Source organism: Mesoplodon densirostris, chromosome 12, assembly GCF_025265405.1.
Source record: "Mesoplodon densirostris isolate mMesDen1 chromosome 12, mMesDen1 primary haplotype, whole genome shotgun sequence".
Lineage (NCBI taxonomy): Eukaryota > Metazoa > Chordata > Mammalia > Artiodactyla > Ziphiidae > Mesoplodon > Mesoplodon densirostris.
The window spans coordinates 38,950,750-38,967,436 of record NC_082672.1 but is presented as its reverse complement, the minus strand read 5'-3'; the positions used below and the strand labels follow the sequence as shown (position 1 = coordinate 38,967,436).

The window sequence follows — 16,687 nt, the reverse complement described above, 5'->3', positions numbered from 1 at the left end:
TGAGGCTGTGTAAGCAAGCTCTGAGGCCATAGCAGTCTTCAGTGAGATAGTATAATGACTGCATTTCTATGACAAAGATTTTAAAGGTATAGCATGGCATAAAAAAATTCAAGTTAAAAAAAATTGAACTCTGATCTATTAACTGATTAAAGAAGGAAAAATATTTGCTAATAAGTCAAAAAATACGTTTGTTTAGTGGGAAGCAGCCGCATAGCACAGGGAGATCAGCTCGGTGCTTTGTGACCGCCTGGAGGGGTGGGATAGGGAGGGTGGGAGGGAGATGCAAAAGGGAGGGGATATGGAAACATATGTATATGTATAACTGATTAAATTCGTTATAAAGCAAAAAAATAAAAAATAAAAAAAATACGTTTGTGGTACTATCTCAGTAAGCAAAAGCCAACTGTATCAGTAAATAACTGAAAGATTGTAACACATTTTGAAGTTATTTTGATTCCAGTAATTAAATATTATACATTTATACCTGGGGTTTACTTAGAAGTAAACTTACTTAAACACTATCAACAATTAAAGCAAAAGAGCACTAAATATGAAAACTTTCCATTTTCTCATGTAAATATACAAAATATATATCCTGAATAAAAATAAGAATAAACACAAAATTTAACACTTACCTTTAGTTTGTATTTTCCTTTCAGTTTTCTCCTGCTTTTCAGTTTTTTCTTTGTGTATTTCTAGGAAAAAATAGGATATACTTTTAAAAACTCTTTTTGAAAATGTGCAAAATATAAATCATAGCTATGACCTAAACATTATAATTCCAGCATGAAGTCTAAATTATTTTAGCCAACAAATTTAAAGGTATCTAAAAGGAAAGAGTCATTGTAACATATTGCCACATAAATCCCTTATTTATTGAAATAAGGAAAAAATTGGAGTTACCTAAAATTTAGTTATTGAAAAAGCTTAAAAACTTAAATCAATAAATGTTGCCACTGTTTTCAGTACTAAATCTGATCACAAATTATAATTATGTTTTATTTCAATTACTCTCAATGCATATTAAGACTCCTTAGTAAAAAATGTCATTTAGATTTAGGAAGATTTAGTTTTTACATATTAAATTAAGAATTTGTGAAATGAACTGTAACAACTATCTAATAGGAAATATATCTCAGAAGTATTGACTCTAAGCTATGTTTATAATCAGAATTTGGCCTTGCATTTAACCAATAATTACTGCATGAAGATATGACACATTTCATAGAATGTTAGTTGTTACATTTTTTCTAAATATCAGGTTTTAACAAATATATTCAATTTGCTGCTAGTTTCAGTAAACATACATTGCCAAGGCTTAGAAAATAAAGTTAATTTTGAATTTGCAGTTAATTTGGATAGAAGTAAATTTGAGATTAGAGTTTACAAATATGATTATTACCTCTGAAAAGTGACTTAATCTTAAATACCATGGTTTTTCTTAGAAAAATGCTAATGAGTTTTACTTATTTATTTATCACAACTTTATTCCACAGATGGTCTGAGATGGTGCTAATTACTGTACATATTCTAAATTCTCCATTTGTAGATTTGAATTTGCATTTTTATAATTTTTCTAGAAGTCTAAAATCAAGACCAACTATAGGAAAATCCTAAATATCTTCAGAAAAGACAGCTACTGACTTTCATTCACCAGTTAAAGAGATAATCACCACTGTGAAGATTTCCTCCCCTCATTTTCCCCATTAATCAGTCATACTATTTATAAGGCCACTCCTCTACCCTTATCCCATTCGTGACCTTGAAAATGACAATGGAGATACAAAAGAGTTAAGATATTCGATTTCATTTGTGAAAAAAAGGCTTCAAGGTACAAGGAAAGCTATCCCAAGGGCTTAGGAAACATCCAGCTTCCAGCTTCTCTCCTCCTCCTCCTCCTCATTATTTTTATTATTAATCTCCTCCCTATGTCTCCAAATCCTACTCCAAAGCATGATTCTTCATCTTAGCATTATTGACTTTTTAGATTGGGGAAATTGTTATTTGGAGGTGGAGTGGGGCTACTCTGTGCACTGTATTTAGCAGCATCCCTACTTACTAGATGCTTCTAGCCCCCATCCCCATCCCCAGTCATGACTATAAAAAATGTCTTTAGATATTGTGAAATGACTCCTGTTGGGAACTTGTATCTTTAGAGCAACAGTCCAATCACTCTTTGTCACTGTCTAGACCTACATTGTCCAATGCAATGTCCACTAGACATGATATGTGGTTAGTCCAAATTGAGATGTGCTATAAGTGTAAGTACATAATGAATTATGATGACTTAATATTAAAAAGAATGTAAAATACCTCATTAATAATTTTTATATTAATTACATATCAGAATGATATTATTTTGGACATATTGAGTGTGATGGTTTTATTTATGTGTCAACTTGGCTAGGCTACTATCCCAAATCATTCAAATGAACACTAATCTAGAAGTTGCTGTGAAGGTATTTTGCATATGTAATTAAAATGTCTAGTTTATTAGCTTTAAATAGGTGGTTCTGGATCATCTGGGTGGGCTTGTCTGATTCCACTGGAAGGTCTCAAAAACAAGTTTGAGGTTTCCTGGGAGAGGGAAGAAATTCTTTGGGTGGATGACAGCGTTGGTCCATGCCCATGGGCTCCAGCTTGCCCATGATCTTCACTTCTTGACTGCCTGTCCTATGGGTTCTCATTTGCTCAGCCAGTCCCCACAATCACACAGGCCAATTCCTTGTAATAAATGTCTTAATATATAAATATATCTGCATAATTTCCTACTTTTGCTTCTTTGGTTGAGCCCTGACTGATATTTGGGGTTAAATAATACATGTTATTAAAATTAATTTCATATTTTTCTTTTTACATTTTTTTAATGTGGTTACTCAAAAAATTTTAAATACATATGTAGCTCACATTATACTAGTTTTAGACAGTACTTGTCTGGTCCTAGGGGTGGGCAAATGACCTTTTCAGGTCATCTACAGGGTTAAATCTTCTACAAGTTAATTTAAAACCCCCCTCAAAATTCTCTCCTGCCAATACCATTCTGCTTCCTCCCTCCTATTTAAACAAACAGAAGATATGGAGAAGATTGTGGCCTTGTATAACTCAGCCTGATAAAGTAAGTAAAATGTCAAAGATTTAGAGTAGTCTTTGCATGTGCTAAGGGAATCATCCTTAAGAAATAATTTCTTACTCCTGATAGGGATTAATTTGAATATAGAAATGGGATGAAATTTTCTAAATTAAAAATTTATATGAAACGTTACATCTATTGTGATTGAAAAAGGCCTTAAATCTGTCATTGAGAATAATATTTTTCCTTTAGAGGTGTGTGTGTGTGTGTGTGTGTGTGTGTGTGTGTGTTTATATTCCACAGATATCCACTGGCTACTCAGAGGAATAAAAGAGGGATTCTAGAACTCATACAGGAGGATCAGACACGAGTTAGAATCTTCTGCAGGATTAGGTTCAAAAGGCCATTCTGCCTGGGTAAGCCTGTCAGAGCCTCCTAGCCTAACTTAACTGGGGAAATACACTGTTTAGACAAGGTGGTGGTTTATGGAATTAGACAATCCATGTTGGTTCATGATGGGGTTTCCTGCAAGGTAGGTGAAAGCTTGCATATCAGAGAACAGAAAAAATAACAGTAGTAGAGGAAACCTTGGTTCCCCTTAGCCTTAGCTCTTGTGCACCCAGCAGCAGCCGACCAAAAGGGAATGAGCTCTAGATTATGACCAGAATTGTAATGAGCAGGGATCCATCCTGGAGGGGAAAAAAATAAAATGAAAGAAGACAAATCTCAAAAAGATTGGGATGCAGATCACCACTCAGGAAAAGGCAGGAGGGAAACATATTCCCTCCATTTTCCCCCAAATACAAGAAAGGGAGGTAACCTTAAAGTGGGAGGTAAGTCCAGGAATGTTGGTTACACTTCATAATAGGTTTCACTTAAGCAAAAATAAAAATAGATGAAAGTAAAGGAAAATTAGACTTAAAAATGATGATAATTTTTATGTTCATTTGTGACATTGGCCTGTAATTTTCTTTTTTGTGGTATCTTTGTCTGGTTTTGGTATCAGGGTGATTGTGGCCTCACAGAATGAGTTTGGAAGTATTCCTTCCTCTGCAATTTTTTGGAATTGTTTCAGAAGGGAAGATGTTAACTCTTCTCTAAATGTTTGATAGAATTCACCCGTGAAGCCATCTGGTCCTGGGCTTTTTTATGTTGGGAGTTTTTAAATCACAGATTCAATTTCAGTACTTGTAATTGGTCTGCTCATATTTTCTATTTCTTCCTTGTTCAGTCTTGGGAGATTGCACCATTCTAAGAATTTGTCCATTTTTTCTAGGTTGTCCATTTTATTGGCATATAGCTCTTTATAGTAGTGTCTTATGGTCCTCTGTATTTCTGTGGTGTCGGTCGTAACTTCTCCTTTCTCATTTCTGATTTTACTGATTTGGGCCCTATCCCGTTTTTTCTTGATGAGTTTGGCTAAAGGTTTATCAATTTCGTTTGTCTTTTCAAAGAACCAGGTTTTAGTTTAATTTATCTTTTCTATTGTTTTCTTCATCTCTATTTAATTTATTTCTGCTCTGATATTTATGATTTCTTTCCTACTACTAACTTTAGGTTTTGTTTGTTCTCCTTTCTCTAGTTGTTTTAGGTGTAAGGTTAGGTTGTTTATTAGAGATTTTTCTTGTGGGATTAACAATATACATACTACTATATATAAAATAGATAACCAACAAGGACCTACTACTGTATACCATGGGGAACTATACTCAATAGTTCATAAAACCTGTAAGGAAAAAGAATCTGAAAAAGAACATGTATATGTATATATATATATATATATATATATATATATATATATATATATATATATATATATATATATATAACTGAATCACTGCTGTATACCTGAAACTAACACAACATTGTAAATAAATTATACTTCAATAAAAATAAAAATAAATAAAAAATGATGACAATATATTTCAAAGTGTTTATTTTATTTTTTTGTTATATCAAAATTCTTTAATAAGATTTATAAAAATGAATATTTAAGAATAATTTTTTCACCTTGAATTGTTTTCCTTTTCCACTCCCAATGAAAATACAAAATTATCAGCACCCACACACATATACACCCAAAACTACAGTGACATTCTCTACACAGAACTACATTATAGTTTAAATTGCTGAAAAATCAAGACAGTTCTAAGTGGTTGCAGGGATGGGTTTTTCTTCCAAAAACAGCTGATACATAGGGAAGCAATTTACATAAAGTTCTGGTCAATGGTTGTCAAAAGTTTCTTAAAGGTTGCATTTCAACTAAAAGAGGATCCAAATTAAGGTTCTCCCTACCCTCACCTCCCTTTGCTAACACCCTTTCAAGGAGTATTTTCTTCCTGCTCCTAAGAGAAAAAAAATTTGAATTTTTAAAATATTCTGAAGTTTTCGTGCACAGTTGGAATTTGGGGCAAATGTGTCCAGACCAGCCAGCATTTTCTATAGACATCAACAAAAGCAGGCACTGGGGATTCTGTGCTTTGGGTACAAACCACGGTACAAGGATCCTGGCAGGAAACACATGCTGAGATTCCTTTACTCTTTCAGAATTTTCAGGGCTGGGGCTTTTGTACCTCGAAAGTTCCCCCAGGGTCCTGCTCAATTTCACAGTCTCAAGAATAAAGTCCCAACTTTTTATTTTCCTGATTCTGCACTTCAGCTTTATATAAACTAAGACAGCCCCACTGCTCTGGGCAGATCCACTCAGATCTCTTATAAGTGTGAGTCGTGGATTAAAACACACACATACACACACACACACACAAATCTCTACAGCTCACGATGAAATATAATGACTTACATAGACGTTGTTTTGCAGGAACATCATCAACTATTTTTAACTGATGATCACTTGAAGACTGTTAGTATCTCTGTACAGGTAAGTGCAGACAAGCACAGCTAACCTTGTAAAGGCATACACACATACATTTCTTTGCTTATAGAAGACAAAAGAAATTTATTTCTGATGATTCTGAAAAGGAGCAGATTTCACTACCTCAAAATATGTCTCTTTGGCATAAGGATTATTTTTCAGCTAAATGCAATCAAAGCCCAGCAGGAAAAGCTCTTTACCTTCCCCTCAACTGCCTAAATTTACATTGGAAAGGGGGCCTGTACCAAGGAGAGAGCTATTACCAGAGATACCAAGAAACTTATCTGCATAACAGGACACTCTTTGTTTTCCAAACGTCTACTCCCCCTTCCTGTGAATAGCCTTCCTTCCTTTTGTATACTCAGACCCCTCTCTTTTCCTTAGCTCAGGATGTTATTTATATATGTCTCAATTACCTGGCTGCCCTTTGAGTCTCATATTTTTATGGGGCTCCCGTATGTATGAACACTGTTTATTTTTCTCCCATTAATCTGTCTTCTATCAATTTAATTATTAGACCAGCCAAAGAACCTAGACAGGAGGAAGGAGAATTTTTCTGCCCCTACAATTCAAACTTAAGGATAAATTAAATGTCTCTGCATGTTTTATTGCAACATTACATTTTCTTTGGGGATTGTATTCCATCACTATTGTCACTGTCTCTGGCTAACAGATGTCCAAAGAATCCAATGTAGCCTCTACACAGTGTGCTAGTTCTATCTCCTTACACTTTAGCCAGGAAATGATGACCATTCAGGCTCCTGCCCAATTGAGTAACAGCATGATACCAATTTAGACTTCAGAAGGATATTTTTCTCATAAGCAGATGATGCCTAATTTTTTACTCTCAATAACTCTTGCCCGCAAACTACTATTTGTGTAAGAATGGAAAATTAAATGTAAAAGAGTCAAGTCAGTAAATGGAAATTTATTGCCCTATGGTTTTCAGCAAACTTCAAAGAAAAATAAAATTTCTTATATTAATACTATCTTCTAGTTATTCAATAATTTCTATAGACAGGTAAATGCCTCTACCTTATGCAACATAACAGTAATGTATAGTAGCAAAAAAATTTCATTTAACCTTTTGCACTCTTTTAAGAAGAGTTCACTTAAACTGAACCAATTCTGGATACAAGGGGCAAAGAAGGTCAAAGTAGTCATTATTTACCTCCAAATGTATGTGCTTTGCCAATAGGTTAGAGTCCAACCTGAGAACCTGGTAAGTCTCAGCAACAGATTCTAGTTGGAATGATAAGCCATTTTGGTAACAGTAAACCTCAAAGATTGTTTTGTGGCTTAGAAAACACAGAGGTCAAAGTATCTCAATCCAAGTGTGAGACTGTCCAAGGTCCTTAAAGGTACAATTGTCAATTTGAATTTTGATAACTGGAGAGGGAAAAATAAATGGAGAAAGAGTGACAGCTCAATGTGTCGGGAAGCAATGAAAAGGATCCCTTTGTTTTCCTGAGTTATTGGTAACCTTATCTAATGTATCAGTTCTCCACTAGTGTTTACTCTGTCCATTATGATATGAGGGGCACTCAACAGAAGGGGCAAGTTACTTCCATAGAAGATGGGAAGTGTATTCTGACTTCTTTCACTAGTCCTGGTTTTCCCCTATCCCCTTTCTCACTATCTGTAGGGAAGTATGTGTGAATATGAGAAGTGGAGAAAAGAGAAGAAGTCTCCTTTTAGATTCTTATTGTTATTATTCATCTCCCATTCTAAAACCAATACTTCATCATGCTAGGCTTTATTTTATTTTATTATTTTTTTAAACATTTTTATTGAAGTATAATTGCTTTACATTGTTGTGTTAGTTTCTGCTGTATAACAAAGTGAATCAGCTATACACATACTTATATCCCCATATCCTCTCCCTCTTGCATCTCCCTCCCACCCTCCCTACCCCACCCGTCTAGGTGGTCACAAAGCACTGAGATGATCTCCCTGTGCTATGCTCCTGCTTCCCACTAGCTAGCTATTTTACATTTGGTAGTGTATACATGTCAGTGCCACTCTCTCACTTCATCCCAGCTAACGCTTACCCCTCTCCATGTCCTCAAGTCCATTATCTACCTCTGTGTCTTTATTCCTGTCTTGCCCCTAGGTCCTTCAGAACCATTTTTTTTTTGATTCCATATATATATATGTGTGTGTGTGTGTGTGTTAGTATACTGTATTTATTTTTCTCTTTCTGACTTTCTTCACTCTGTACGACAGACTCTAGATCCATCCACCTCACTACAAATAACTCAGTTTAATGCATTTTTTTAAATGAAAGGAACTCAAAGAATTTAAACTCTGGTTTTCATGCTTTATAACTCAACAGTGATAACCAAAAAATATACCCTCCTAAATCAGGCGGTTTTTCTAAAGTCTAATGCCAAATAAGCAATTGGGTTAGAGTCCAATGTCTCTGAAGAGGTATTAGTCTCTGCACTAGACTTGTGAAGTGCTGGGAAACATGAGAAGCAGATATAATAATGTATTATTTTGCTGAGAAAAAATAAAAAATTAGAATTATTTAGAGTATTCATTATTTCTGGATTGCAATGGTCATTAAATGATTATTTGAATAATTGTCGTACAAAAGATGGCATAAATCAATAGTATTCTAGTGTAATTAAAAATGCATTTTGTTAGGAAAATCTAGACATACATAAGCTATTAAAAGATCTATACAAAAATATTGTCATCCCAGGCATGTATTAAAATGCAGCTTAGTGTTTAAGATAACTAATGCTTGAGTCAATCTGCTTAATTCAAATCTAATTCTCATACCTACTAGTTGTGTGAACTTCACTTCCTCATCTGTAGAATGAGGTTAATAATAGTACCTACCACATAGATTTACATGAGGATTAAAATAAGTTAAAATGTAAAGGATTTAGAGCAGCACCTGATATCTAATAAGCATCATGTAAAATATTGGCTATTATTATTATTATTACTTGTCTCCCTCACTAAATTCTAAATTTGATGAGGGCAAAAACTATGTCTATTTTGTTCCACAGTAAATTTTCAATAATAATTGGCATATACTAACTACTCTATAAATATATACTGAGTTAAAAAATAAGTGTTTAAGCAAGATTATAAGCTATTAACTCTTGCACAATATAGAAAGTTGTGGTGGAGAGTATCTCACCTGTTCTTTAAGACATGACACACAAATGATTTAAACACTAAAATGAGTGTGGTTGAAAATTTGGGACAGTAAAATGTTGCATTTCTCAACCTTTTTACTTTCTATTAGAAATGCTGGAGAAAGTTGCAGAATTTTACTATTTGTGGAAATTTAAAAATGTATGTGAAAGGTATTGTAAACTGCAACACTTGTACAAAAGGTAGTAGGGTATTTTTTTGTTTTTTTGTTTGTTTAAAGGAACTTTATTCATAATTGCTAAACCTTGGAAGTAACCGAGGTGTCCTTCAGTAGGTGAATGAAGAAATAAATTGTGGTACCTCCAGACAATGGAATATTACTCAGCACTAAAAAGAAATACACTATCAAGCCATGAAAAGACATGGAGGAAACTTAAAAGCATGTTACCAATGCATTTTTAAAGCATTTCTTCCCACAGTGATCAATATGGGTATCAATAAGTTAGGGTTTTTTAATATTGTTTTTCTGGAACACTGCAAATCTAAATAATAATAAAATTTAAAACACTGTGCATTTTTAATACTTTGCCTTAACTTATCCACAGATGTTTATATAAAATATGTCAACTATAAATTGACATTATATAATTGACAATTATGCCTATAATAAAATATTGATAGTCAAATATCATGTTCATTTCAACAGAAAAATATTGGGACAGGAGTTAAAAGTGGGATATGCTATTCCACCTAACTTGAAAGTGTTCAAAAATTCTATTTCTTTTGTTCTACGTGTTAGGTAGTAAAAAAACAAAAACAAAAACAAAACAGAAAAAGTACCAGGGATTCTCAACTCCGTGCATCAGATTCAAATGATGTCTTAACTGGACATACTTTTTTCCACAAGAGACCGAAATCTCATGATTTTGAAAAACAGAACGTACAGAGTTGAAGAGAATCTGGAATACATATAAACCTAACAGCTTCTCATTCACACACCCAACCTTATTTCCAGATAGGAATGCAGCAACCTTGAGATTATTCTTTTTTTTTTTTTTTTTTGGAGTACACGGGCCTCTCACTCTTGTGGCCACTCCTATTGCGGAGCACAGGCTCCGGAGGCGCAGACTCAGTGGCCATGGCTCACGAGCCCAGCCGCTCCGCGGCATGTGGGATCCTCCCAGATCGAGGCATGAACCCGTGTCCCCTGTATCGTCAGGCGGACTCTCAACCACTGTGCCACCAGGGAAGCCCCTGAGATTATTTTTGCTCCAACAGGAGCTACTTAAAATGGTTGGGCCTGAGTTGAGCTGTCTCAGCCTTTTTTTTTTTTTTTTTTTTTAATTTATTTTATTTTTGGCTGCGCTGGGTCTTTGTTGCTGCACGTGGGCTCTCTCTAGTTGGGGAGAGTCGGGGGCTACTCTTTGTTGTGGTGCGTGTGCTTCTCATCGTGGCTGCTTCTCTTATTGCGGAGCACGGGCACTAGGCAGCTGGGCTTCAGTAGTTGTGGCACGTGGGCTCAATAGTTGTGGCACACATGCTTAGTTGCTCCGCGGCATGTGGTAGCTTCCTGGACGAGGGCTCCAACCCGCGTCCCCTATATTAGCAGGCGGATTCTTAACCACTGTGCCACCAGGTAAGTCCTGTCTCAGCCTTTTTATTCTCCATGATGTTGGCACCAAAATTTAATCCCTTGCTTTCATTGGCTTGCTCCTTCAGGCTCCAGTGTTACCAGCATTATTTCCATCACTCTGGTTCCAGTTTGCTTGCCTTGATAGAAATGAGCTCTTTTGGGCCCAGGGTTCACTACAGCTGCAACTCCTTAGAGAAGTAAGTCTCTGGATCATTCATCAAAACTCTCCTCAGCCTTTTTCATTCTGATCCCATCACCAAGCCTCACTGTCTGCTCTTTCTGCGTCTTGCCCCTTGTCCTCACAGGTCTGATCAATATTGGGAAAGACAACCAGAAGATAAAGCAGTGAGTTCCTTGAGCAGCCTGAGGGCAATATGCAGCAGTGCAGTTATGGAGCTGAGTTTTAATCTAGACTTATTTAGAGGAGTAGTCCAAAGATTAATGTGTCTACTTAACAGTGTTACTAGGGCCAACCTGGTAACCAGTATTCTGAGGCTACAAATTTTAACAAGTTTAGTCACCTTTCCACTCTCCCTCCGTTTTTCACTCACAGTATTTTTCAGACACTTAAAGTTCTGCCTGGGGTAAGGCACCGAAGCTGCCAACAAAGATGGACGTAATGAAATCTCTGGCACAGAAACATGTCCATCTATCTTACTCCCAGTGACGTGATACAACCTTCTGAATGGCCTAATCCTAACGTCTTGAATATTTATGATGCTCAGATTCCCTGGTTCTTCCTTATTCACCCTGACTGCAAAGAGCTAATGTGGATTTCAATAAAGTGAGAAAAATACACAATGAAAGAACTGAGTTTAAATTTGCTGGGCTCTTTTCAACCCCAGGAGCTTTAGGGAAATCTTAAAACACGATTATAAGGAGAATGTAATTTGTTTTACTCTAAGTTAAGAAGAGCTTCTTCCTCTGCCATTGGCATGCATCAGTAACAATTTCACAGAATATCAGCCTTCATATTTGGGTCCTGTTCAAACTTCAAGGTGGTCCCTTAGTTCAAAGAGCAAGTAGCTGGAAATCAAGGAAATTCAACATAATGTACAGGGGATTTTGGCTCTTTCCACAAAGGCAAGTGATAATTTATCTCATAAGGCCACCATGTCCCTAAAACTGAAGATCAATTTTTCCTTCCCCCAAAAATGAGTATGTATGGGTCCGAAGGACTAAAAATATTCTTTCTTAACTTTAAAGCTAGATGTCAGAAAGTGACATTATTAAATGTAATTTCTTGTTAAGAGACTATTATTGTCTCCTAAAATTACATATTTCAAAGAACATAAATGCTGTAATGATTATTCTTATATACAGACTTATTGTAGACTAAGGTTTAAGTAAGAATAAACTGTAAAAAGAGATAAGTATATCCATTATGTTGCACTTAGAAATGTTAGTACAAAAAATTAAAAAGCTGTATCCCCAGTAAAAAATATACTTTTATGAATGTTTACATAATCTGAAAAGTCCACATCACATGAATGTTAATATAGAACTATGAAAGAAGAATCATATTAAGTTTGTGAGAAACCAGTATCCTTTTTTGGAAAAAGAAATATGCTAAGCTGCCTATGCTGAATAGACATATATATATATATATATATATATATATATATATATATATATATATATATATATATATATTTTTTTTTTTTTTTTTTCGGTACGCAGGCCTCTCACTGTTGTAGCCTCTCCCATTGTGGAGCACAGGCTCCGGACGCGCAGGCTCAGTGGACATGGCGCACAGGCCTAGCCGCTCCGCGGCATGTGGGATCTTCCCGGACCGGGGCACGAACCCGTGTCTCCTGCATCGGCAGGCGAACTCTCAACCGCTGTGCAACCAGGGAAGCCCTAGACATATATTTTTAACGTCGTTTTAAAATACACTGTTTATTTAGCTCCTCTGCCAATTTTTTAATTTGGTTGCTTGTTTTTTGTTGTTTCTGTTTTGTTTTGTTTTGTTATTTTATTTTTTAGATTCCAATAGATACAGAGAACAAACTGGTGATTGCTGGGGGGGGTGTGGGGAGAGGGCCAGATGGAATAGATGAAAATGATTAAGAAGTATAAACTTCTAGCCATAAAACAAAAAAATCACAGGAATGTAATCTACACATAGGGAATATAGTCCATAATTTTGTAGCAATTTTGTATAGTGATGGATGGTAATTGGTTTTACTGCAGTGAGCATTTCATAATGCATAAACATACTGAATCACTATTTTTGTACACCTGAAACTAATATAATATTGTATGTTAATTATAACTCAATAAAATTGTATAATGTAATAATGTAGGATAAAATGATATTGCTTTATGTTTCAATTGTAATTCTTGCTTTAGGTATATTTCATCTAAACTTTGGTGCTGCCGCTCACTTAATTTATGGAAAATGTTTGCCATGTTAACTAATGGGCAACGCCAGCCTTTGTTTTCAAATTTCTTATGTAAATCAAACTTACCCCTTTTCAAAAAAGTATAATTTTGCTCTTCAGTGCAAAAAAATTTTTAGTGTGTATTTTGAGGAAATTATTATGAAAGTAATAAATTTTGCAACATATTTAAATTATTTGGATTTAATATAATACATTTATTTTACAATAAGTTATAAAACAAGACAAACCAATATTCTGCTGCACATTATTTTACTTGAACTAATGTCAGGTACCATATAAGTAAAATTTTTAGTTGTTTATGGAGCTAGGAGTATTTTTAAAAGTTTGATATTCCTGAAATATACATGTTAGGGGGATACCAAATTTTGAGGTTTTACTTTTGGGAATAATTTTTAAAGTTGCAAATATAAAAGAAATAACTCTAATAATTTTGTTAGATATCATGATAAAAATTTATAATTTATAGGCAAAGTAGAATATATATTAAATCTATACATTTACATATATATGTTTATTGAGCAGCCAGCTAGCATATAGTGGGTTGTTTTTTGTTAGTAGGAGGTAGAAAATACATATAATAAAAAACATATAATGAATAAATGGTACATAATATATCATGTATATATATACATAAACACATCTCTCTCTCTCTGTATATATATACATACACATAGTGAACTAGTTCTGCAAATAGTATATAATTTAATTTTTTGTCAATAGGAGGTACAAAATATTAAACATTTTATATTAAATGATGTATGATAAGGTTTGATATCAGTTAGATTATGTATTTCATAATATAATTAATTACATAAGGTAAGTTTTAAATTTCTTTTTGAACAATACAGAATTAGTCTGAAATGAATCACAGAAATGTGACATCCATGGGTTTATTCAATGCATCTTTAACAGTCTGGTTGCCTTAGAAATATCCCAGTTATATTTAAAAGAATTAGTGTCACTAACCTACACTGCTTTGATTGTTTCAAAGTAGTTTCAAACCAGTGACACTTCCTAGGAACAAATATTGAGAATAACTGAAAAGAACTGCTTGCATTTAAATTTTTAAAAGCCATTTTTTTTTTTTTTTTTTTTTTTGCAATACGCGGGCCTCTCACTATTGTGGCATCTCGTGTTGCGGAGCACAGGCTCTGGATGCGCAGGCTCAGCAGCCATGGCTCACGGGCCCAGTGGCATGTGGGATCTTCCCGGACCGGGGCACGAACCCATGTCCCCTGCATCGGCAGGCGGACTCTCAACCACTGCGCCACCAGGGAAGCCCTAAAAGCCATCTTTAGTTTTCAGTATTTCCTATGGATGTTCTTTCTGTTTTGCTCTCAAGGGAGTCTCCCTCAAGAGCAATGCACTCTTTCACATTATTCAGCTAAATAAAAGGCAAAATCATTAAATGAAATTTGCCATTGTTCCTATCTCCCCACTCTACCTTATCTCTGACTTCAGAACATCCCATCATGACACAGAACACCTGAGTATCAGCACCATGCCTCTCCTTTAGCAGATATATGCAAGATAGGACAGGAAGGCTTATTGGTCTCTTTGGTTGGCATTCTAGCAATTTGAAGATGTGTGAAAGACACTTCTTTATCTCGTAACATAGAAGAATTACTATGATAACCTTGGATATGTTCTCAGGCAGATCAATTTTAGGAAAGCATACAAATGTAATTTGATTCCTTTGATGTTATCCTCACTCGTTTATCCCTTGGAAAGTGTGGTGTTTACATGTCCATGATAGGTACCCTGGTGTGAAGAAAGCTACTCAACAGGCTGATTCTAGGTAAACAAAACACACCCACCCTACATAGCAAAGAATTGTTCCAGAATCTATAATTTACAATGGTATTGGTTTTCATAGTTATGTTTTAAATAATTATACAATAAAAATGTAATATTTTATAATGATTCAGTGCCTTCAGCCTGCATCACGGAGTATTTGAAATAGAATTTAATATTTAAAAATTTTGACAAGTTGGTAAGTAAATATGCATGAAGAATGTAAAGACACGAGGTACTACACTTAATACCCTAAAGCTATATTTATATATAACAACATAAGCCACAGAAGAGCAGATTCAAAAATTTCATCCATATTAATAATCTGTTTAATAATCAACCGGGCAACCCTGAGATTATTTGACTGTACTGTTATTCCATATCAAATTAAAACTGCAAACTCCACCCATAAATAACAAGGTAGCTGAATTTTTATTTTGGTAAAAATAGCAATAACTGGACAAATGAAACCAACATTTTAAGCACATTTAAATAAAATGCTTCATATAGATACAGGACAGTCAAATAAACAACGTCACAGCCTGATAATTAGGTAATATAAAATGGTTAAATATCATTGAATGTGTCTGAATGGGAAAGAGTACTAATGAAGAGACTAATAAAGACTCATTTAGACAGGTGAAAATCAAATATTTTAAGAGGATATAATTCTAGATTATCAAAAATAACCTAAAAAACTTCTTAAACCACAATTTTAAAATATAGAATTTATAAAATAATTCATCATAAGATAGAGATAAGCTCATGGAATCTCTTCCCTAATAATAACATTAAAAATGTACTTTTAAAAGCAGAATATGTATTAAAAATGCTTTGTAAAATATCACATACTGATTTAAAATTCATTGTTTCTATGACTCTACAAAAGAAAAGGTTTTAAATAAAAACTAATTGTAATTAAATATATTTCTTTTGTAACTAATATTTATTACAGCCTCTGTACCCAAGGTAGGATGTATAAGATGATGCTTTAAATGTCCATTTTCTCATGTAACTCTGTAAATAATAATATTAAGAAAATATATTCAGGTGATTTTAGTCAATTCTCCTTTAAGACATTAGTGTACATGGTTTTAAATATATATATCCCTTAGACTGCTTTAACTAATGATCATTACTGACATTTTTTAAAAGTATCTTAAACAACTATTTAATAGTTTTTCTGTTGATTTCATAAAGCAATACAATAATTTAAAAACAATAATTAAACAGTTTTGCATGCATTTGCAACTTATGCTAATCATTTCATAAAACTTAATTTTAAAATAATCCCACCAGGAAATTCAAATAAAAAGCAATGAACAGATTCTATATTAAATACTAGATATTGAATTATGGAGAATATGATCTTATATGATATTCTTGTAGAATTTAATTTATAAATAAGAAAATACTTGTTTTTCACTCTTCCATATCCAAATGGAATATATATATATATATATATATATATATATATATATATATATATATATATATATATACAAGCTGTAATTTCCAGACCATGACTGGTAACTCATTAGCTTAAACTTTGACTATGTTCTGGGCAGTATCCATTGGAGAACAGCTATAAAAAGACTCTGCTTTTTACCTCAAGAAGTTTATAAACTAATTTAGATTCTCTATACCTGGATTTGATGACTTAAGAATGTCTTGAGTTCCTGGGTTCCCATCATGGATTTGTGAGTAGGGCAACCCATCCTTTCTGCTCTCAATAGCTTCATAAATATTTTCATTTCTGAATGGCAGTCCCACACTTGAGTTTCACTACTTTACCTTTTACT

The 16,687-nt window shown here is 34.1% G+C and overlaps 1 protein-coding gene across 1 annotated transcript in view; it reads right to left on the bottom strand.

Moving 5' to 3' along the window:
* The window catches only part of TRDN (triadin), a 303,903-nt gene that overhangs the window by 262,031 nt on the left and 25,185 nt on the right, over positions 1–16,687 (bottom strand). Inside the window, exon 5 of the mRNA XM_060114534.1 lies at positions 636–695. Coding sequence (XP_059970517.1) covers positions 636–695 — 60 coding nt within the window. The remainder of the gene's footprint in view (positions 1–635; positions 696–16,687) is intronic.